General features: G+C 37.8%; 1 protein-coding gene across 3 annotated transcripts in view; it reads left to right on the top strand.

The window, feature by feature from the left end:
- The window catches only part of LOC150089241 (solute carrier family 12 member 2-like), a 544,391-nt gene that overhangs the window by 203,903 nt on the left and 317,608 nt on the right, over window positions 1–22,880 (top strand). For all 3 annotated transcript variants that reach the window (XM_090388535.1, XM_090388531.1, XM_090388539.1), the window contains exon 4: window positions 11,976–12,071. In XM_090388535.1, the coding sequence (XP_090244661.1) occupies window positions 11,976–12,071 (96 nt within the window). The remainder of the gene's footprint in view (window positions 1–11,975; window positions 12,072–22,880) is intronic.

The following is a 22,880-nucleotide window of genomic DNA, read 5'->3' as shown; positions in this document are numbered from 1 at the left end:
GTTCTTTATTCAGTTGCTACATGTGCGCAGCTTTGTTTATGTATCAAGCGTGCCTCCTCGTTTTGTAATTGTGCTTTATTCCCTAAAAATGAGTAAAATACTTAAAAAGGTGTGGAAAGGAAGCGTCATGGTGAAGACACTGCAGATTCAGAGAGAAAAAGAAAAGCAATATCGATAAACAGAGGCAGACTGGATCAAAAATTCTTACCTGGGAAAATTTGTAGTGGCCTCATACTAGTGTTTATGGCCAAAATCACACCGGCCTCCGGCCCACCGGGGTTTCCCCGGTAAGGCTTATGGCCAGTCCGCCTCTGTCAATAGAGAAAAAATATGAAATTGTGAAACACTTTGAGCGAAATGAAAGACCATGATATTGCACGTGCTACGGACCTAAATGAGGCAACGCCGAGAATTACAAAGAATGCAGAGAAAATAAAAACTTTCATAGCAGTAACAACTCAAAGTGTAATTAAAATTCATTAGATTAAGACACAAAGAATTGGAAGAGATGCAACGGCTGTCAACTGTTGGGATAGAAAATCAAACAAAAAACAAGTTTGCTTACGATAGAAGCAAAAGCATTAGCAATATTTTATTACGTAATAGTCGTAATAAAATACGTAAGTATTTTATTACGATTATTTATTGTGTTTTGGTTACAAATGTGTGTTCATTCGTGGGTGGTCGGCACCTAACCCCATTTTTCCCATAGGGCCTGTTGTTCATATTGCACGATTTTGCATTGCACGATGGCTTCTAGGAACACAACTATCGTGCTATACGAGGACTGACTGTACTTGCCCCTATTCAGTAAATTTCATTCCTGTGACCACGACATACGAACAAAGCGTTGTCAGCTTCAGGAAGGAAAATTGTTTTGCAATTTTTTCGTTAAATTCTTTTAATTAAATTTCTGATTTTTTTTAATTGTGTTAAATTGAGTTTTATTGTGTTAAATTGATTTTTAATTATTTTTTAAACTATTTGTTACTCTAATGTAAGTTTTTCGATTTTTCCGTTTTAATTTCTGGAGAGTATCATACGGAAGTGTTCTACGTACTATATCGAGGTAAACTTCTCTTATTATTTTACAATTATTGATATCAACATAGAACGTGTTGAGTAATTATAGCTTTGGTTCATACTATCTAATGATTTATGTATTTAAAGTTAAAAATTTTAGAATCATGGAACTGGACCACATTTTATAACTAAAATAAAATCAATGAGTACCACAGAAAATGAATTGGTGAGCTGCCCGTAAACCATATGTTTGAGATCCTGGCTTAGGCCTTATGGTAATAGTAATCCAACGAGTTTCCAGGAGAACTACTTACCAGCATTCAACATGAATACTAGGGCTTGCATAAAACCAAGAAATTTCAAAACCAAGTTTAACCGAAGTTTACTCTTAAAACCAGTTTTATAACTGATTTTCTCAGACTTGGGGAAAATAATTAAACGCTTATAACACAGATATTTATTTTATCTTGGGTAGATTGTACAAATCGCAATCAAATCTTTTAAACAACATTTATCACCTCTTATAGTTAAAAAAAAAATTAAAATGCTCCAAATAAGTAACCAGCTTGAGATAATACAAAATTACAAATTGTATTCAAATCCTTTGAATAAAAACTATCTTCTCGTATGGTAAACAAAAAAAATAAGCCCAATAATAATAAATAAATAAAAATAATGTGAAAAAAAAACAGCTTGGGGAAATTACTATTTATTGCTCAGCTTTTTTCTGAAAATGATCCTTTAAAAAACACAGTATATATTAAGCATTTTTCCTGATAGACTTGACCTTATTTTTGTGTTAAAGAGACCAGTGATCGAAAACACTCTCTCAGATTGGACACTTGCTGGTTTGATGGTCAGCAGTGCTCTATAAACTTTCTCCAGCTTTTCACTTCTACTGCTAGTTGCCTCCAAAATTTTAAATTCTTTGCTGATTTCCAATTCACTGGGATATTTTGAAGGCTCTTCAGTTAATCTCTTTATTACACTATCATACTCTCGCATGAGTGTATCTCCAACATCGGAACTAGACGAGTCTTTGTTTTCTTCTAAAAGAACAGTTCGTTTATTTTCAGTTTCTTCATTCAACGCTAAGACTCCTTCAGAATGTTTTGCAAATAATCTCTGATAAATCTCTTCAGCATGCTTTTTCAAAACTTGCTTACTTGGGAAATCAAAAGTTCTTGAACCTGAATCTTCTTTCCTAAACTTTTTGGGGTTGTGTAGATAGCTCAGCAAAGCCACAGTTTGTCAATTTCGTCTTGCATTGTAATGCTGCAAAAGGCTTTGGTGAAACTTTAAAGCAAATGGGTTTTCTGCTGTATGAAGCTATTGAAAACTCTGCTTTAAGTAAGTCTGTATCTTCTGAGGTTATAGCCTTCAGAATCATTTGAACTGGTTGAAAAGTTTTGCATAGCAATTCAAGTGTTTTATAGTCAACGTCAGACACAGCTTCAGTTGACAGTACTGCACATAGAGCATTTGGAATGCCATTTTTCAATTTCAAAAATCTCTCAATCATATAGAATGTGCTATCCCATCTAGTCTTTCAATCTAATATAAGTTTATATTCTTTCCCATTAAATTTTGCTTTAACAAAATTTTGTAATATGTCATTTTTGGTAGGTGATTTTCGAAAAAGCTTGCAATTTTTCTGACTGTTAATAGTTTGTGCAATATTGGCCATTGGATTGAAAAAATAAATGAGCTCATCGGTAAAGTCGGTTTGATAAAGTATGCCTTGCTGTCTTTCTTCAACTTCTTCATCATCACTACTCTTTTCATTATTTTCATTGTCTTTGGGAGACTCAGACTGTGGCACCATAATTCATTGCTTTTTCATAAAGTACATCTATAACTGACAGATGTATACAGTGGGCTATACATTGTTGATGATTAGGCATAATTTGCTTGCCAAACTTAATCATCATTGCTGCTCCATCGGTGGTGCAGGCAACAATATCCTCATCCAAGTTCAAACCAAATTCCTTCAAGTGTCCATTCACAATTTGCTCAGTTCTTCTGCTATCAAGTGAGCTGTTAATCTCAATAAGACCTAACGACCAATGATTGTCTTTTGAATGATGCACATTTATATTCATATACCTTTTATTTTGTATAGACGTATATTCATCTAGAGTCAATGAATTTTTGAAATGCTGAATGAGTTCTTCTTTCTTAGTTTTATAATAATTCAGAACCATATTTTTAATTCCATTCACTGAGGCTGGTGGTAATTTATCGTATTTATTTCTCTGAAGGTGTGAAGGCTTGATTGTATAAACTCACTCTTGGCAATTGAATTAAAAGAAAATCTAATTTTGAAATCTCTTCTTCCATAGATTTTTTAACGATAAAGTTTTCTAATGTTCTTACCATTTTTAAGGGAGGTTCGCTGTTATCTTGTTTAATGTCAATCTGATGCATTTTCTTTAAATGCAACATCAAAGATGTAGATCCTCCAGACGACTTCATTATCTTCTGACATTTCGAACATTGTGCTTCATCTTTGCTTTTTCGAGCAAAATAATTCCATACGTTTGATTTCATCTTAGACATATTAAGAGTAATAAATGTTGATTAGTAGGAATTTATATCACCGACAATCTTAAATAAAAATATTGAAGATAACAAAGGCACAATACTATGCGTCACTCCGTAAGTACTGAATGAAGAGTCTAAACTTGGTCCTTGAGGTTGTCACAGACATTCTCTCAGATATGCCAGACAAGCTGTTCTTGCTACCTGGGAGTCTAAAATGCTGATGGAACTGATATTCGGGTGACACTTAAGTCAAGTGGACCCAATTTCGGCGAAGTCCGGATGGTCTATGACAGCCAAATCCTCTGCTTGCACCTTCACGATGGTGGGACTGTTAGTAATCCTGGGTATAACCTCCATGCACAAGTACATGGTGGGTGACCACCCAGGTGTGAACCAACGTAAGCAGGGGTCGAGGTGTGGTGCCCACACCACATGGAGGAACGCCACCCCTCTATGTTACCAGGCAGTACTAGGTGGTAGATGACTCTCATCAACCGGTGAAATACCACCACTTTGCTTATTGGAGACTTGAAGTGGTGGAACCCATGTTTAGTCTCTAGAGCTAAGTTCCGGCCAACCCTTCCCTATCTCTTGCAGTCTGATTGATGATTTTTGAGGTTATGATGAATGTCGTGGTGAGATCCAATATTCCTTACATTTCGAGGGTACAGCTCTAAAACGGTGTTCGCAGGCCGGCCGCTAGATAGTAAACCGGACCAAACCTATTGGTAACTCTCTAGGAGGCTTCCGGATCAGCTAGTGTATAATCTTGCTGCCTCTACTCTGCCAGATAGTGACTGGAGGGAGTCCGAGTAGTGTGTATGCGGGGAGCATTGTCGAGGCCACGTAATGTCAAGGATCTGGGTATATTCTTACCACATGTACGCCATATCCAAAAATTTCATTACTTCATACAGCATGTCCCACCCACTTTTTCTTACTATTGAATACACCATGAATTGTCAAAATAATAGAGCAAGCTTATCTGCGAAAAGACCTAAACCTCCCAAGGACTTCCTAATTCATTTCACAAATATACGTGGTCTCAATTCCAATCTCAACGATGTCCATTTCCACTTGCAGTCTTCCAAACCCCATGTACTTTTTCTGACTGAATCTCAGTTATCAGTTGATTCAACTACTGCTCATCTCAGATGTCCAAATTATTTGCTGTATGATTCCTTTCACCTCAAAGGTGGTACTTGTGCATATGTCCGTTCTGATATTCCCTGTCAGAGACTTGGCAATTTGGAATCTCCTCTCTTTGATCTTCTCTGGCTTAAAATCTCTTTACCTCATTGTGTCAAATTCATCTGTTGTCTCTACCGTTCTCCCAACTCCACTAATCACTTGGAGCTCTTTGACTTCCTTTCTTTGCAACTTGACTTTCTCCAGTCCAACTTTCCTAACAGTGAGGTAATTTTCCTTGGTGATTTTAATATTCACAACTCCAGCTGGCTTCCGTTTTCTAGTTACACCAACCCAGCAGGTCGAGATGCTGAGGCTTTTGCAATTACTAACGACCTAGCACAGATTGTTCATTTACCCTCAAGAATACCGGACAATCCTAATCATACAGCCAATACGCTTGATCTTTTTCTCACAAACAACCCTTCTAAGTACAAGGTCGATGAGAGGTCCTTTAGGCACTTCAGATCACAACTTGGTGATTGTCTCTTCTCCAATGGAACCTTTATCTCATGGCTATTCCCAGTCTCGTATTGTTTGGCATTACAAGAATGCAAAATGGGATGAACTGCGAGACTTTTCTTCTTTTCCTTGGTCTGATTACTGTTTCAAAACTTCTGATGTCAACATTTGCTCAGATCGTGTCAGTGAAATTATTCTTGCAGGAATGGAATCCTTTATCCCACACTCCACTTTAAAATCTCGTCCTTTATCTAAACCTTGGTTCTCCAATAAATGTGCTAAGGCTGTCCAAGAGAAGAATGTTGCATATCGTAATTGGCTTGTTTCTAATTCTTCAGTTTCATTTTCTGCCTACACCAAAGCTCGCAACAATTGTAAAGCAGTTATTAATCAGTCCAAACTAGAGTTTGAACAGGCTAAGAGTAGAAAACTTGCTTCTTGCCCTAATGGTAGCCGAGCATTCTGGTCTCTTGCCAAAGCTATTGGCCGCAACTTTTGTCCATCTCTGCTCCCACCTCTGTCCAAACCAGATGGTTCTGTTGTCACTTCAGCCAAGGATAAAGCTGACCTGCTAGCATCCCATTTTTCTTCCAACTCATGTATTAATGATCTTGGTAAAACACCTCCCACCATTCCTAACATGCTCCATTCAATGCCTTCTGTGGTCTTCCGTCAAAAGGATATCAGAAGGATTTTGATGAATCTTGATACCAAGAAAGCTCCAGGTCCTGATGGTATTTCTCCACTTGTTCTCAAAACCTGTGCTCCTGAACTTACTCCTATTCTTTGCCGCCTTTTTTCACTTTCTTATTCCAAAGGTGTTTTTCCTTCTGCTTGGAAATTTGCTCATATCCAGCCAGTTCCTAAAAAGGGTGACAAATCCCTCCCATCCAATTATCGTCCCATTGCAATTACTTCTACTCTTTCTAAAGTAATGGAGAAATCAATTAACCGGCAACTCTTAAACTACCTAGAAACCTTCCGTCTGATCAACGATCGCCAGTATGGATTCCGTCAGTGTCGATCCACTGGTGATATTCTGGCTTATGTTACCCATTTATGGACTAATTCAATGGAAAGGTTCGGTGAAACACAAGTAGTTGCTCTTGACATCTCAAAGGCTTTTGATCGTGTTTGGCATAAAGGTCTTCTAAACAAGCTTCCATCATATGGTTTGCCAACTGTTTTTAGTACTTGGTTATCCAGTTTTCTCTCTGATCGCTCACTGAGGGTGATGGTAGATGGCTCTATGTCTTCTAACTTCTCCACTAATGCCGGTGTCCCCCAAGGTTCAGTTCTTTCCCCCACTCTTTTCCTCTTGTATATCAATGACCTTCTTCCATTGACTGGAAATGCTATCCATAGTTTTGCCGATGATAGCACATTGCATTCAACTTTCCATTTTGAGAAACCTTGTCCTGCTCAATCAGCTTCAAGTTTTCGAAAATCTGCTGCCAATTCCTTAAATGCCGATCTTCAGGTAATTGTCCAGTGGGGCAAAGACAACTTAGTTGATTTCAACCCTTCTAAAACTCAGTCTTGTCTTATATCTCGCAAAAAGGATTCTTCTGCTCCTATGCTTATCTTTAGTAACACTCCAATTTCTAGGCAAAATGATATATCTCTTTTGGGGATTACCCTGACTTCTAATCTCTCTTGGCACAAGCACATTACAAATATTGCTTCCTCTGCATCTAAAAAACTTGGTTTTCTCTTTCGCTCTCGGCGTTACTTTTCTCCCAAACAGCTGCTCACTCTGTATAAATCGCAAATCCGCCCTGCCATGGAATATTGTTCCCACATCTGGGGTGGTGCCCCCAAAACCTCTCTCAGGCTTCTTGATTCCATTCAGAAGAGGGCAGTTAGGTTAATTAATGATTCACCTCTAACAGAGTCTCTCCACTCGCTTTCTCATAGACGTACTGTTTCTGCTGCATGCCTCTTCTACAGATACTTCCATGGGCACTGTTCTTCTGAATTGGCTTCTATAATTCCCGCTCTCTCTCTTTCAAAACAGTCCGAACACGTGCCGCCACCAGTCAACATCCATTTGCTGTCCAGCTTCAAACCCACAGAACCAACTTTTCATCTTCCTCATTTATTCATTCAACTGCCGTTTTCTGGAACAACCTTCCTTCATACGTATTTCCTGAAAATTACAATCTACAGAAGTTCAAGTCCAATGTCAACAAATATCTTCTTTCGTCTTTTCAACCTCCAACCCAAGCACGGTACTAAGTACTATAGGTTCTAATACCTCTTGTGTTTGGGGTTCTCATAAAAAAAAAAAAAAAAAAAACAAGGGGCAAGTTTCAAAATTTTCACGAAAGAAATTTTTTATTTATTTACTTGCAGTCTTTTTTTCCCCCAATTAAATCTGTTGTATTTTCAAAATTACATAAAAGCTAAATTTGGTGAAGCTGCTTTTTGGAGAACATTTGATCGCAAATGTTAAAATTTAATAGGAATAAAGAAGCAAAAAACTTTCTACGATTGAAATTTGATGCAATATTCAGCAAATCTGTTTCTAGTGGGTAACCATCAATAAGGCGCGTTCCATAACTTGCCTGGTGAACAAGATAGATGGAACGGAGAAATGTTGAACATTTTCTTTTACACTATCGCTCAGACTCACTCAGTCGTAAATGAGTACACCTGCATCATGCCATGATACAGGTGGGAAGATAAAGGTACCCCTCCTAGATTTGGGCCACTTGCCCATGAGATTCGTACCTTAAAACAAAATAAAATAAAAAACATGTTTAAAACAAAGCAGTTGAACGATCCAGACAAACGAACAAACAAAAGAAAATGTGCGTAACAAAAAACTATATTTGAGGGCTACTAAGAAAATATTCGAATCCAGTTTTAGAAGCTCGGTTTCGATTTTAACAACTCAGTATGAAAACAGATTTAACCAGTTTTATAAAACCGGTTTGCAAGCCATCAGAATGAATAATGAAAAATGAATACCATCAGATCTACTGCAACAATCTGGCCTCTCTATGAAAAAGAACAGAACATCAAAAAGAATAATTTTGTTACAGTTGACAAGTATATACCAGTTGCTGATGAGCTACTTTTTGCAATACTCACTTGTTGTTAAGAGTGGTTCCTTTCAAGTTTCAAGAAAAGTTACCAGAGGATGTCCACAGAGGGTCTATTCTTGGGCTCCTTTGCTGAAATCTAGTTAGTGTTATACTCCTGGTTAAATAAACATTTTGATGCAACAACTATGATTGCATATGCAGATGACCTAACCATTTTGGTCCAAGGAAACTCCAGGAAGTCTCTTGAAGATGTTGCCAATAGTGTACTGCAGGAGCTGTCTGTGTGGTCTGACTAGCATAAACTCCAGGTTAGAGGCAGGTTAGACAGAGGACGTCCTCCTCAAAAAAAAAAAATTTAAAGGACAAGCTTATAAATACAGTTAAACCAGAAAATATTTGGGAATTGTTTTGGATGATGGTCTGAGCTTTATACTTCATGCAAAATACATTTAAGAAAAATGCAAGTCATTATCTAGAACGAGACAAGTAACATGACAAGAGTGGGGCCTTAAAGGTCACTCACTGAGATTGTATTATTACTGCATATGCTTGTCCATTATCACATATGGTGCTGGAACGTAGGGCTATAGGGCAGCCAAGTGTGCCATTATTAAACAGCTATTGCAAGCACAGAATGTTGCTCTTATGTTATGAAGAGCTTGTAGGACAATTTCTACTGTAGTGTTGCAGGTCCTGACAGGAAGGATGCCAATACAATATGAGGTCCAGTATAGGTATTTGAGATACCACCTGAAAAGGCACGTCCTACTTCTCTTGATAATGTGGAATGACCTGAATATCCCAATTGCAACTGAAAAAGAACGATTGCGCACTATTTATGTTGATAAGTGGCAGGCTGACTGGTCTGTATCCAAGTCAGGAAAGGTGACAAGAGAGTATTTGCCCAATGTAAGGGAATTCAGGAAAAGGGAACTATTGTGGTTTGCACCTGGACTATATGGAACATACCTTTTGTCTGGTCATGGCAGTCTCAATAACAAAGCTATATAAACTTGGACTGTCTCCTTCCCCTCTCTGTCTCTGTGGAGATGAAGAGGACATAGATCATATTCTTTTGGAATGTCACTATTATGCAGACTTAAGGAATGAACTACAATTCATTACTGGTTTCTATGACAGGGAGAATAAACCTTTGCTGATCCATTCACAAGATGCAGTTAAAGCTTTTAACTTATTTGCAACATGAGCATTTAAACGACAACAGGAATTGAGAGCTACTGCCCTGAGATAGTGTGTATCAAGAAAAGACTTGAACAAAGACAAATTCTCTTTTCAGACTTGAACAAGGACTGACATTTAGAAACTATTGACTAATATATTGGATTTTAATATATCGTTACATTATCATTTATTTCTCTGTCTTATCTTATAAAAATAACTCTTGTTACTACTACTATGTTTGTCTGACTGGTAGCATAAAAGCTTCAACTGTTACTTCCTGCATTTTGGCTCACGAACATTAGGTGATATATCGTGATGAAAGTTAAATCCTTATTGACTGGAGTGACGGACCTACTGTGTTAGAAATTGTAAATAGTGGATATAGTTGACTCTAGTGCTTCAGCTGTGCCATGCTGTTGGATACTTGGGAAGGGAATAACCAGTTACTGACTGTTGTGTTTACTGTGCAGGCGCCTCCATAGCCAGGTGGGAAGAAGCAGCAGTGTGTAACGCACGCTTCTTGATTAGACCGGGGTTCGATCCCGTCACCACCAAATACGGGGATGCGGAAAGATCAGGGAATGATCACCGCATATTCCCGGAGCAATATGGCCTTAGTTGCTAATGCTCCTAAAAACCAAATAACAACAACAAACAAGCCTCCATAGCCAGGTGGGAAGGAGCAGCAGTGCGTAACACACGCTTCTTGATTAGACTGGGGTTCGAGCCCGTCACCACCAAATGCGGAGGATGCGGAAAGGTCAGGGAATGACCACCGCATATTCTCGGAACAATGTGGCCTTAGTTGCTAATGCACCTAAAATAACTAACAAATAATAATAGCTTACTGTGCATGATTTTAACTACATGTCTTAAATATTCTATATTTCAATGGCATTATGCCTTACGAACATTGGGTGATCTGGCCTGTCCGAAATATAAAGCTCTGGTAGCTCAGCTGTCTGCAATGGTGTTTTTTTTTTTTTTTTATTTAGTGTAAATATATTGGAAATTGTACTCCTTGGTTTCAAGATGAAGACCACTGACTGGAATGCTGGTTAATTGTTACGCCATATCTGGAACACTATTACCAAGCTGTGGTAATTTATCACATGTTACAGTTTATCTAACATTGAAATTTAGGATTGCTACAACTACCGAACCTCCTCCTGGTCTGACAAAGAGTTCTGTTATACCTTTGTTCCAACAGGATTTTCTTATTGAATTGATGGGCGTGCTGAAAAAATAATCAACGTTGGAAGAGTTACCCTTCAAGCTGAAGGATCTATTGAGGAAGTGCCTTTACATCTGCTAATCCTGGCAAAAGGATAGGAATTGCTAATCCTAATTTAGGGTAGGATTACACCACAATATGGGGCTTCTACAAAGGCTGAAAATTGCCTCCACATTCCCCTCTTTTTTTTCATTTATCTTTTCTCAATTTTTCTTAACTTTTATTAAGGCAGGTCCCTTCTCTGACCCCTCACTGTACTTTTCCTTCCCCACCCATCCGCAACTTTTCTAGCTATTCCCATTTTCCTTTTCTCATAACTTTGTCTATCCTGGAACTTTGTTCCGGTATAGACTAGTATGAGGGTAGAAGATCCTGGCCATCTCCATGTGGTGGGGATGGTGGGTGGGACGTTGTGACCAGTTGTTGCTACTTTCCACCTGCTAAGAGTCAGGTAATGACCGACAACAGAATACACATAACATTTACACACCCAACACACTACATACAAATGGCCAGTTTTGGTGTGAGCTTCAACACAAGTAGAATAGTGGCTAATGAGGGATACCCTGGGGTCCTCCACTACAACACATAAATATTCCTGAATATTTTAAAAGTCTGACACAGCCTCTCATTCTTGGAAACTGGGCCAGAAAAAAATATATTTTAGCAAAATTAGAATAGTGTTAGTAAACCACAAGAAATCTGGAAAATACAAAAAGAGAACTTGATAATTCAAGCTGACTACAACAAAATTATGAATAGAAGTCTAAATATATAAGAAAAGCCTGTATCACTAAACTTATTCCTAAAAAAAAAAAAAGCTTACAGTTAAAAGCAACATTTCCAACAGCTAACATAATTGTTCTTTCAAGGATTGATCTCCACTAGCTATGACATTTGTAGATATGTGAGTACATTAAATGGCAATTAAATCCCTTGAAGCAGAATCAATATATTTTTGGTTTGAAACACTTAAGACACTTAGTCTGTATTGTAGTATTATTAAATAGTTTAATAAAAATAATAATGATAATAGATACTCTGCAGATGCCATGGCAGGAACTTCATTGTGATGGTTTTATTGCAACTAATATGCAAATGCACCAGTTAGTAATGAGTTATGTATTTTTTGTGGCACCATGCAAGCTTTATCTGACTATCTTCATACTCATGGCCATGTATGTCACAACAAGACTGCAATCAGAAGTGCGTCATTCAGTTTAATATACTGCATATAATTTTTTTTCACTTTATTAAACTTAAATTTCACAGAATTATTACTTTTCGTTTAGGATTGGGCTGTTTAGTCGTTCTGTTAGCATCAGGAGTGACGGTCCTTACAACTCTTTCAATGTCGGCAATTTGCACAAATGGGGAAGTGAAAGGAGGTAATATTTGCTTTATTTCATTTTTCCATAAAAATTATGCATATTTCATCTTTGAATCAGAATAGTTATCATTATTTTGCATTTCAGTTACTTTTCTGAAATAACTTGCATAAGCAAAGATCTTGATATTTATTTTGTAACAAAAAAAAGTTACAGATATAAACTGTCCCTCTTAGTATAGAGATTTAAAATCTAGACCTCCTGCAAATACTACTTCATTATATCTTTATTATATATGAGTCACAAAAAAATTTTTTGGTTACTTGGTGGGATTCCTTAAAAATCAAACCCTAGATTGTTTTATTATTCAATATTCATTATGCTTAATTCCCAGAACCTTTCAGTGCTGAATGCACATTTGAAACATTTGCTTTCTATATCTACTTGAAAAATAATAATGTAAAAATTTATTCATTTGTGTTATATCTGTGACACATCATAAATTTGATATATAACTGGGCATGTAATGGGGGGGGGGGGAGAAGGGCAATCTTTTATCACTTCAAAACACCACATCCAAAATGGTGCAGATAAAAATAGCACAGCCAAAACACCACAGATAAAAACAGTGAAGACCAAAACACAGTCAGAACACTGGAGAAAATGCTAAGAGTTAATACATTTATACAAAGTAAATGTAGTAATGAAAATCATTAGAAATATAAAATTGAGAAAAGAATTAGAGTATATTTACAATAAAAGTTTGACAATAGAATTAGGAAAAAAAAATTAGCAATTATTTGTATTATTTCATTTAGAAAAAACACATTACAGATTATAAATTCAGAATGCTGTTTTTTTTGTTTTTTTTTTTATTTGAGAATAACTGGGAAACAAAGTAGTCAAGTTACAGAATATACATTAAAAATCAGTGAGTTGTGAAATTAGAAATGAAATTGAGTTTACAATAACCATGTCATGGACGAGTGGTGAATTAAAGTGCAAGTAGCACATACATTTGAGTTGACCACAGTCCGAACCTCCTTGACTGGTAACTGTGATTAATGATTGTATTCATTATAAGACTGATTAATTGTAAACTCTTTTGACCTGGTGGTCATGCTGGAGTATAAACAGAACACATTTTTTAAGTTACTACTATATATAGTTACTTATTTGTTTAAAATTTTGAAACACAAACAATTAGTATGCAGGTAAAGCCATTCAAATTTTATTGTTGCTGTTTGTCTTAATAAACTGAAAGGAAAAAAAGGCTGTTCATATTACACAAAAAAGAAACATTACAAACAGGAGGCTGTCTGTTCTGTTTAAATTTTTGGTATTTATTTTGAAATTATTTCAGAAAACAGATGCATGTTGGGACTGACTTGGCCTTCTTTGGAGGTGATTAATCAGCATGATTCATTGTTCTCATTGCAGTTTTGGTTCTGGCTGGTAGTGATAATGCTATATATCATCCATAGTTGCATACCTTACCAGCATGGTTTTGGGATCTGCTTAATAACCATAAAAAAGTTTTTGACATTTATGGTGTCATGGAAGCAGATAGTTTAAATAAATTTAAGGGAGAATTAGTCAAATTATTACAGAGAATAGAAGAGTAAGGCGGGTATTCTCCCTCCCCCCTTTTTTTTTTCTTGTGCTAATGCTGTATAATCTTGCATCTTTGCATAATTTTCCACTGCTAATACTAATATTGCTAATACCACTGCTAATAATAATACTAATACTACCTAGAATCAAACGATTTCAAAATTTGACAAGATTCAATCCTATTACAATTAAATGGTCTGTACTTGTTAACAGGAGAGACTGCTTCTACAGGGATGGGATACACTTAAATAGAAAGAGTGCAAGAATATTTGCTGATGCTATCGAGGCAGTGTTAGGTGGGTCGGAAAACTGCTAGCTTGGGGGATACAAGGACTAATAGATTAACAGTAGCCACTGGCAGAGATGAAAGTGATTCTTGCACTGCTTCTATTGAAATGAGCAGCAGCCTGGAAAACAAGATGCAGAATATTTCAGAGACCGCTGGAAGTCATTGCAGTACAATTAAACACATGGGTTCTGTTAGGGTAGCTAAGAATAGGAACAGATGCATGTATACTTGCATGTACACCAATGCTAGGAGTTTGGTAAATAAATTTGATGAATTTGAGGTATTGCTCAAAACATCAAAGGTGGATATTGATGGGATATCAGAGATGTGGTGTCACACAGATATAAGGAATGCAGAACTAGAATTTGGGGAGTACAAGTGTACAGAAAGGATAGGAAGAGAGGAGGGGTTATGCTATTAGTTAAGAAACACATAAAATCCAAGGAAGTGAACCAGTTGACATCGCTGGACAGTGCAGTATCGAGTCAGTTTGGTGTGACATAAGCATTGGGAGATCAAAATTGAGAGTAGGAGTGTGCTATAGGCCTAATGACTCTGAGTATAATAAGAAATTGTACAGGGAAATAGTGGGCCAGAAAATCAGTCTTATAATGGGGGATTTTAATTTCCCAGATATTGACTGGAATTTGTGGGTTGGTCACTCACACACTAGCAAGGCTTTTGTGGATTTATTGGATGATTGTTTTCTACATTAGCATGTTCGGGAGGCAATTAGAGGGAGTAATACTCTTGATCTGATTATCAATAATAATTCTTCATGCATTAAGAATCTTGCAGATAAAGGAACCACTAGGTGGCAGTGATCACAGTGTGCAAAGTGGGATTTACTCAAAGAGGTAACTACCATCAGCCGTAAAGGGAAGGGTTTTTGCTTTCATAAAGGCGACTACGATGGTCTGAGACAGTATTTAAATTCTATACAGTGGGACCAACTGATGATGCTACCAACAGCAAATTCAAAATGGGAAGCATTCAAAGAACTTATCTTGGAAGCTACTAGGCTTTACATACCAACTAAGAAATATTGTTCAAGGTGTAGGCCTAAATGGATGTCAGATGAACTAATGAGACATATGGCAGAGAAGAAAAATGCATGGGATACATATAAATTAATGGGTGACATGGAAGTCTATGATAGATAAAAGCTGGTCTGTAACCAAGTCACAAAGGAGATTAGGCAGGCAAAAGCAGATTATGAGATATCCTTGGCAAAGGATGCAAAGAAAAACTGGAAAGAGTTCTTTACCTATGTAAAAACTCTAGAAGGAAAGGGATGAATCAGATCAGTCCATTGGATATTGATGGTTCAACAGTTGAGGATCCTGCTCAGGTGGCTTACAAACTAAACGAGTATTTTGCCTCTACATTCACACATGAGGAGTTATTCAGGAAGAGGAATGCCATAGGTGAAGTAAACTCTGGCAGTGAGCTTGATGATTTTGTAATAACTGAGAGGAAAGTGGAGGAGAAATTGTTGAGGATAAACATAAAAAAAGGCACCTGGGGTGGATGGGATCTCTCCAGTTATATTAAAGGAGGCAGCAAAGGAAGTAAGCAAACCCTTAGCCATAATTATGAGAACTTCTTTGGGCTTAGGGGAGGTACCCATAGACTGAAGAAGTGCAAATGTGATCCCAATTCCAAAGGAGGATCAAAGGCTGACACAAGTAATTATAGACGTGAGTGAGTTTAACTTCTTTTCCAGGAAAATTAATGGAGGCACTGGTTAAAGAAGCACTGCAGGATCAACTAGACAAGACTTCAGTTATAGCTCGGACACAGCATGGTTTTGTTAAGGGAAAGTCTTGCCTGACCAATTTGATTGGATACTATGATGCAGTCACAAAAGAACTGGATGCAGAGAATAACTTTGATATTATATATTTGGATCTTAGAAAGGCTTTTGATACTGTTGCACATGGAAGCCTGCTGCACAAATTGGAGCAGTGTGGCATTGGAGGCAAATTGCTGCTATGGATAAAGGGATGGTTGAGGGGGAGAAGACAGAGTGGTAATCAATGGACACTGCTCATCATGGACTGATGTTATTAGTGGAGTCCCTCAGGGTTCAGTGTTGGGTCCGTTATTGTTTTCTGTAGTTATAAATGATATTGATGATGGTATATCAAGCTTAATGTCCAAGTTTGCAGATGATACAAAGGTTGGCAGGGTTGTTAAGGACACTACTGACACTATGCTGCTGCAACAGGATCTGGAAAGGTTGGGCTGAGAGGTGGCAAATGAAGTTTAACATTGACAAATGTAAAGTACTACATATGGGGAAACAGCAACCCCAGAGCCAGTAGCGGATTAAGGTCGGTTGAGGCCCCGGGCGCAGAAAAAATATTGGGCCCCTTAAAAAAAAAAAAAGAGAGAGAAATAAAAATACATGTTAACCATTTTTTTAAATAAATAAAAAATATTATGTACTATTAATGTTTTATTTCCAATAAAATTTGAATATAATATAATTAATAATAACATAATAATAATCACAAAGTTTTGAATTAATAGTTGAACATATTAGTTCAACTAATTTGTTGGGGTTTTGCGTGGGCCCTTCAGAAGTTGGGGCCCAGGGCGTGCGCCCGCCGTTAAATCCGCCTCTGCCCAGAGCAACGTATCAACTCTGTGGTACTACACTGACAGTGGTAGAGAATGAAAAGGACCTGGGGGTAATTGTGCAGGCAGATATGAAGTTCTCTTAGCAGTGCAGACGGGTTGCAAGAGTAGCTCATGGTGTCTTGTCAATGATATTCAGGAATTTTTCTAGCAGGGATAAGGAGGTGATTATTCCCTTGTATAAGGCAATGGTCAGGCCACACCTTGAGTACTGTATACAGGTCTGGAGGCCTCATTTCAAGAAGGATGTAGAGCTGCTGGAACGAGTACAGAGAAGGGCAACAAGATTAGTGAATGGAACAAAGGGTTGCTCTTATGAAGGAAGGCTTAAGTTTTGCAAATTAGTGTCTGGAGACTAGGCACCAGCAAGGTGATCTGATAGAGGTGTATAAAGCCTTGAATGGTTTGAGCATGCTCAATGCTGATGGGATTCTTCCTCTTGCTCAGAATAATCACCTGAGAGGGCATAAATTCAGATTGAGGAAAGACACAGATGTAGGATAGATGTGCAGAAATTTGCCTTTAGCCAGCGGGTTGTTGGTTGGTGGAACAGACTTCCATCCCTTGTTGTGGAAGTTGATAGCCTAAATAAATTTAAAGCTCAGCTGGACAGGTATTTCAGATGAAAGGAGGGGTAAAATGGGAGTGGTTTTTTTTTTGGCTGATGCTGCATATGCTTGCTTTCTTACATCATATGCCTCTACTAATGACAAAGCTAAATTTAACCTATTAAATTTCCAGATTTTGGAGGTTTGACTGTACCAAGTATCGAAGTCATGATAACATTTCTTCAGTTCTAAAATTCTGTGCTCCAGAACTCACCAGTTTTATTGTGTCTTTACTGTCTTATTCTACTAGTGTTTTTCTTGCTACATAGAAATTTGTAGCTGATGCTTCATTTGTTGTTGAAGCTCAAACCTTACAACACTAAATTTTTCTCAAAGGGGAATGATCAGTGTTACTAAGTTTTTTTTTTTTTTTTTTTTTTTTTTTTTAATTATACAGGAGAATATTTTTCACTTAAGGGTGAGAGACATTGAAGAACTGAAAGCTACTTGAGGCTACTTCTAAAGTATGCTTCTAAGATCAATGCTGAAAAAAATTTGTGAGTTAGGTTTAAATTTGAAAGTGTCTGCAATTCTGCCCAGACACCAGAGCAATGCCGAGGGTGATGCGAACAAGGCTCCTGCCTCAGATTAAAAGCTGAAAGGGGCACCAAAAGAAAGATTAAATAATTGCCAATGTTGCCATGATTAACAGTAGGGCACAATTTTTCATTCTTGTCTCAGGTACTAAAATGACTCTTGCATGGCGCTGCCAGACACGATAGGAGGGAGTATATGATGAGAGCCTTGTCAATCAATTTAGTTGGAGGGACTCTGCAAGGCTCATGGGATAGAATTTTTCCCAGGGTGGTCTGTGCTTGTTAACAGGAGAGACTGCTTTTACTGGGATGGGATACAATAAAACAGAAGTGGTACAAGAGTTTTCTGATACTATCAAGGCAGCGTTAGATGGGTCCAAAAACCACTAACTTTGGGGGGATTCGCAGACTAAAAGGTTAGTAGTAGCTGCAGTCAGAGGTGAAAGTGATTCTTGCACTGCTTACTATTAGAATGAGCAGTGGCCTGGAGGGCAGGGTGCTGTGGGGTTTAGGGACTGGTGGTAGTCATCGTGAAAAAATAAATAAATACATGAGCTGCGTTAGGGAAACTAAGGATAAGAATAGGTGCATGTATACTTGCATGTACACCAGTGCTGGAAGTATGGTAAATAAATTTGAAGTGCTGATTAAGACATCAAAGGCAGATATGTTGGGATATCAGAGGCATGGTGTCACACAGATATAAGCAGTGCTGAATTGGAATTTGGGGAGTAAAATGTGTACAGAAAGGATAGGAAGGGATTAATTAAGAAAAACATAAAATCTAAGCAAGTGCATCTAGTTGACATAGATGGACAGTGCAATGTTGAGTCAGTTTGGTGTGACATAAGCACTGGGAAAGCAAAAATGAGGATAGGAGTTTGTTTTAGGCCTATTGACTCTGAGTACAATGAACAGTTGTACAGAGAAATAGAATGGGCCAGTAAATTAGATTGTGTTATAATGGGGGATTTTAACTTGCAAGACTAATTAGCAAGACTTTTGTGGATTTATTGGATCATTGTTTTCTGCAGCAGCATGTTCAAGAGGGTACTACTCTTGATCTGGTTATCAGCAATAATTATTCATGTATAAAGAATTTGCAGATAAAGGATCCACTAGCTGGCAGTGATCAGTGTACTGATGTGGGATTTACTTAAAGATATAATTATCATCAGGGGTAAAGGGAAGGGTTTTTGCTTTCATAAAGGTGACTACAGGCAGTTTTTAAATTTTGTACAATGGGACCAACAGCAAATTCTAAGTGGGAAGCATTCAAGGAAGTAATCGTGAAGCTACTAGGCTTTTCGTACCGATTAATAATTATTGTTCAAGGTTTAGGCCTAAATGGATGTCAGATGAACTAATGAGACTCGTAACAGAGAGGAAAAATGCATGGGATGCATATAATTTATCAGGTGACACAAGCCTATGGCAGATATAAGCCAGTCTGGAAATAAATCACAAAGGAGATTAGGCAAGTGAAGGTAGAAGGTTAATTAAGAGAAATCTTTGGCAAAGGATGCTCAGTTAAACAGCAAGGACTTCTTTACTCATATGAACTCTAGAAGGAAGGGGATGAATCAGATTGGTCCACTTGATATTGATGGTTTGATTGTTGATGATCCAGCTCAGAATGAGTATTTTGCATTTACATTCACACATGAGGAGTTATTAAGAGAGGAAAATGCCAGAAGTTTATCAAACTGTAACAGGGTGCGTAATGATTTTGTAATAACTGAGAGCAAAGCAGCGGAGAAATTTTTGAAATTAAACCTAAGAAAGGCACCTAGGTTGATGGGATATATCCAGTTATGTTAAAGGAGGTGGCAAAGGAAGTAAGCAAACCCTTAGCCACAATTATGAGAGCATCCATGGACTCAGGAGAAGTCCCCGTGAACTAGAGATATACAAATGTATATCCAGCTCACAAAGGGGAATCTAAGGGTAACACAAGTAATTACAGACTAGTTTAACTTCTGTTCCAGGGAAAATAATGGCGTCACTGGTTAAGTATGCATTGCAGGATCATCTAGACGAGGCTGCAGTAATAATTTAGACACAACATGGGTTTGTTAAGGGAAAGTCTTGTCTGACAAATTTGATTCAATACTATAATGTGGTTACAAAGGAACTGGATGCAAAAAATAATTTTTGATATCATATACTTGGACTTCAGGAAAGCTTTTGACACTGTTGCACATGGAAGATTACTGTATGGCGTCTCCATAGCCAGGTGGGCAGGAGCAGCAGTGCATAGCACACGCTTCTTAATTAGACCAGGGTTCGAGCCTGTGACCACCAAATACAGAGGATTTGGAAAGGTCAGGGAATGATCACCGCATATCCCCGGAGCAATATGGCCTTAGTTGCTAATGCTCCTTTAAAAAAAAAAAAAAAAAAAAAAAAATTACTGTACAAATTGGAGCAGTATGGTATTAAGGATAAGTTGCTACAGTGGATAAAAGGGTGATTGAGTGGGAGAACACAGAGTGGTAATCATTTAAGTTTTCAGATGATACAAAGATTGGCAGGGTTGTTAATGGCAGTGTGCTTCTGTAACAGGATCTAGAAAATTTGGGAAGATGGGCTCAGAAGTGGCAACTGAAGTTTAACATTGACAAATATAAAGTACTGCCTATGGGCAAAAGTAATCCCAGAGAAATGTACTAAATGCGTGATACTACACTTAGGATGGTAGAAAATGAAAAAAAGATCTGGGAGTAATTGTGCAGTCAGATATGAAGTTTTCTGAGCAATGTAGACAGGCTTCCAGAGCAAGTCATGGGGTATTTATTGTCAGTGATATGCAGGAATTTTGCTACTAGGGAAAAGGAAGTGATTATCCCTTTGTATAAGGCAATGGTCAGGCCATGCCTTGAGTACTGCATACAGGTCTGGAGGCCTCATTTTAGGAAGGATGTAGAGTTGCCTGTGTGCGTACAGAGAAGAGCAACAAGATTGGTGAGGGGTACAAAGGGTTCTTACCAAGAAAGGCTTAAGTTGTGTAAGTTGCAGCATCCGGTGACTAAGCACCTGCGAGGTGATTTGAGTGAGGTGTATAAGCCCTTGAATGGGTTGAGCATGCTGAATTGTGACGGGATTCTTCTGCTTGCTCAGATTATGAACCCAAGGGGCATAAATTCAAATTGAGGAACTACATTAGCAGAATGATGTGTGGAAATTTGCCTTAAGCCAGCAGGTGGTTAATTGCTGGAACAAACTTCCATCTGTTATTGTGGATGTTGGTAGCTTAAATGAATTCAAAGAGGAACTGGACAAACGTTTAGAGGGAATAAATGTGTGACTTTTTTTTTTTTTTGGGTGATGGTACATATGCTTGCTTTCTTGCATCACATGCCTCCATTATTATTATTATTATTACTACTATATGCCTTCCCCGTAAAGGAGTAAATATGTTTAATGTTTAGAATCTTGAGACAGATTTACCTGATTTAAAAAAAAGGCTGGATACAGAGCTGTTCAAATATAATTGAAAAGTGACTGAGGCAACTTTTTTATTATTTGAAATTAAATATTGTTTATAATAGTGAGCTTGCTCTGGCACAGAGGATGCCTGTCAGTTAGTGATAGTTTAAATAAATCCAAAATTCAAAGAGGAACTGGACAAACTTTTAGAGGGAATAGATGTGTGATTATTTTTTTGCTAATGGTACATACGCTTGCTTTCTTGCATCACATGCCTCCATTATTATTATAATTACTACTACTATATGCCTTCCCCCTAAAGGAGTAAATATGTTTAGAATCTGAGGACAGATTTACCTGATTTAAAATAAAGGCTGGATACAGAGCTGTTCAAATAGAATTGAAAAGTGACTGAGGCAACTTTTTTATTATTTGAAATTAAATATTGTTTATGATAGTGAGCTTGCTCTGGCACAGAGGATGCCTGATCATTAGTCTGCAAAATGTTGTCATTACTGAGGAATTTTAAAATGATTTATTTTGGAGAATTGTTAATAAGTAATAATTTTTGTTCTTTTTTGTAATTTTATTAAAAATTACATATTCCATATTATGTTTAGCAGCTAATTTAAGTTGTTGAACTGAAATTAGTTTAGCAACTTTAATTAGCTGCTAATTAGCATTAGTAGAGGCATTTGATGCAAGAAAGCAAGCTTATGCAGCATCAGCCAAAAAAAAAAAAAAAAAAAAAAAACCACTTCCACTTTACCCCTCTGTTCGTTCAAAATACCTGTCCAGCTGAGCCTTAAACTTATTTAGGCTATCAACCTCCACCACAAGGGATGGAAGTCTGTTCCACCAACCAACCACCCGCTGGCTAAAGGCAAATTTCCGCACGTCTATCCTACATCTGTCTTTCCTCAATTTGAATTTATGCCCTCTCAGGTGATTATTCTGAGCTAGAGGAAGAATCCCATCAGCATTGAGCATGCTTAAACCATTCAAGGCTTTATACACCTCTATCAGATCACCTCGCTGGTGCCTAGTCTCCAGACACTGTAATTTGCAAAACTTAAGCCTTTCTTCGTAAGAGCACCCCTTTGTTCCATTCACTAATCTTGTTGCCCTTCTCTGTACTCGTTCCAGCAGCTCTACATCCTTCTTGAAATGAGGCCTCCAGACCTGTATACAGTACTCTAGGTGTGGCCTGACCATCGCCTTATACAATGGAATAATCACCTCCTTATCCCTGCTGGAAAAATTCCTGTATATCATTGACAATACTCCATGAGCTACTCTTGCAGCCCGTCTGCACTGCTCAGAGAACTTCATATCTGCCTGCACAACCGCTCCCAAGTCCCTTTCATTCTCTACCACTGTCAGTGTTGTACCACAGAGTTGATACGTTGCTCTGGGGTTGCTGTTTCCCATGTGTAGTACTTTACATTTGTCAATGTTAAACTTCATTTGCCACCTCTCAGCCCATCTGCTCAACCTTTCCAGATCCTGTTGCAGCAGCATAGTGTCAGTAGTGTCCTTGACAACCCTGCCAACCTTTGTATCGTCTGCAAACTTGGACATTAATCCCGATATACCATCATCAATATCATTTATAAATACAGAAAACAATAATGGACCCAACACTGAGCCCTGAGGGACTCCACTAATAACATCAGTCCACGATGAGCAGTGTCCATTGATTACCACTCTCTGTCTTCTCCCCCTCAACCACCCCTTTATCCATAGCAGT

The sequence above is a fragment of the Mastigoproctus giganteus genome, chromosome 2 (genome assembly GCF_048544385.1).
Source record: "Mastigoproctus giganteus isolate SK-2022 chromosome 2, ASM4854438v1, whole genome shotgun sequence".
Lineage (NCBI taxonomy): Eukaryota > Metazoa > Arthropoda > Arachnida > Uropygi > Thelyphonidae > Mastigoproctus > Mastigoproctus giganteus.
Note: the sequence above shows the minus strand (reverse complement) of the source record. Positions and strands in the feature narration are given on the sequence as shown.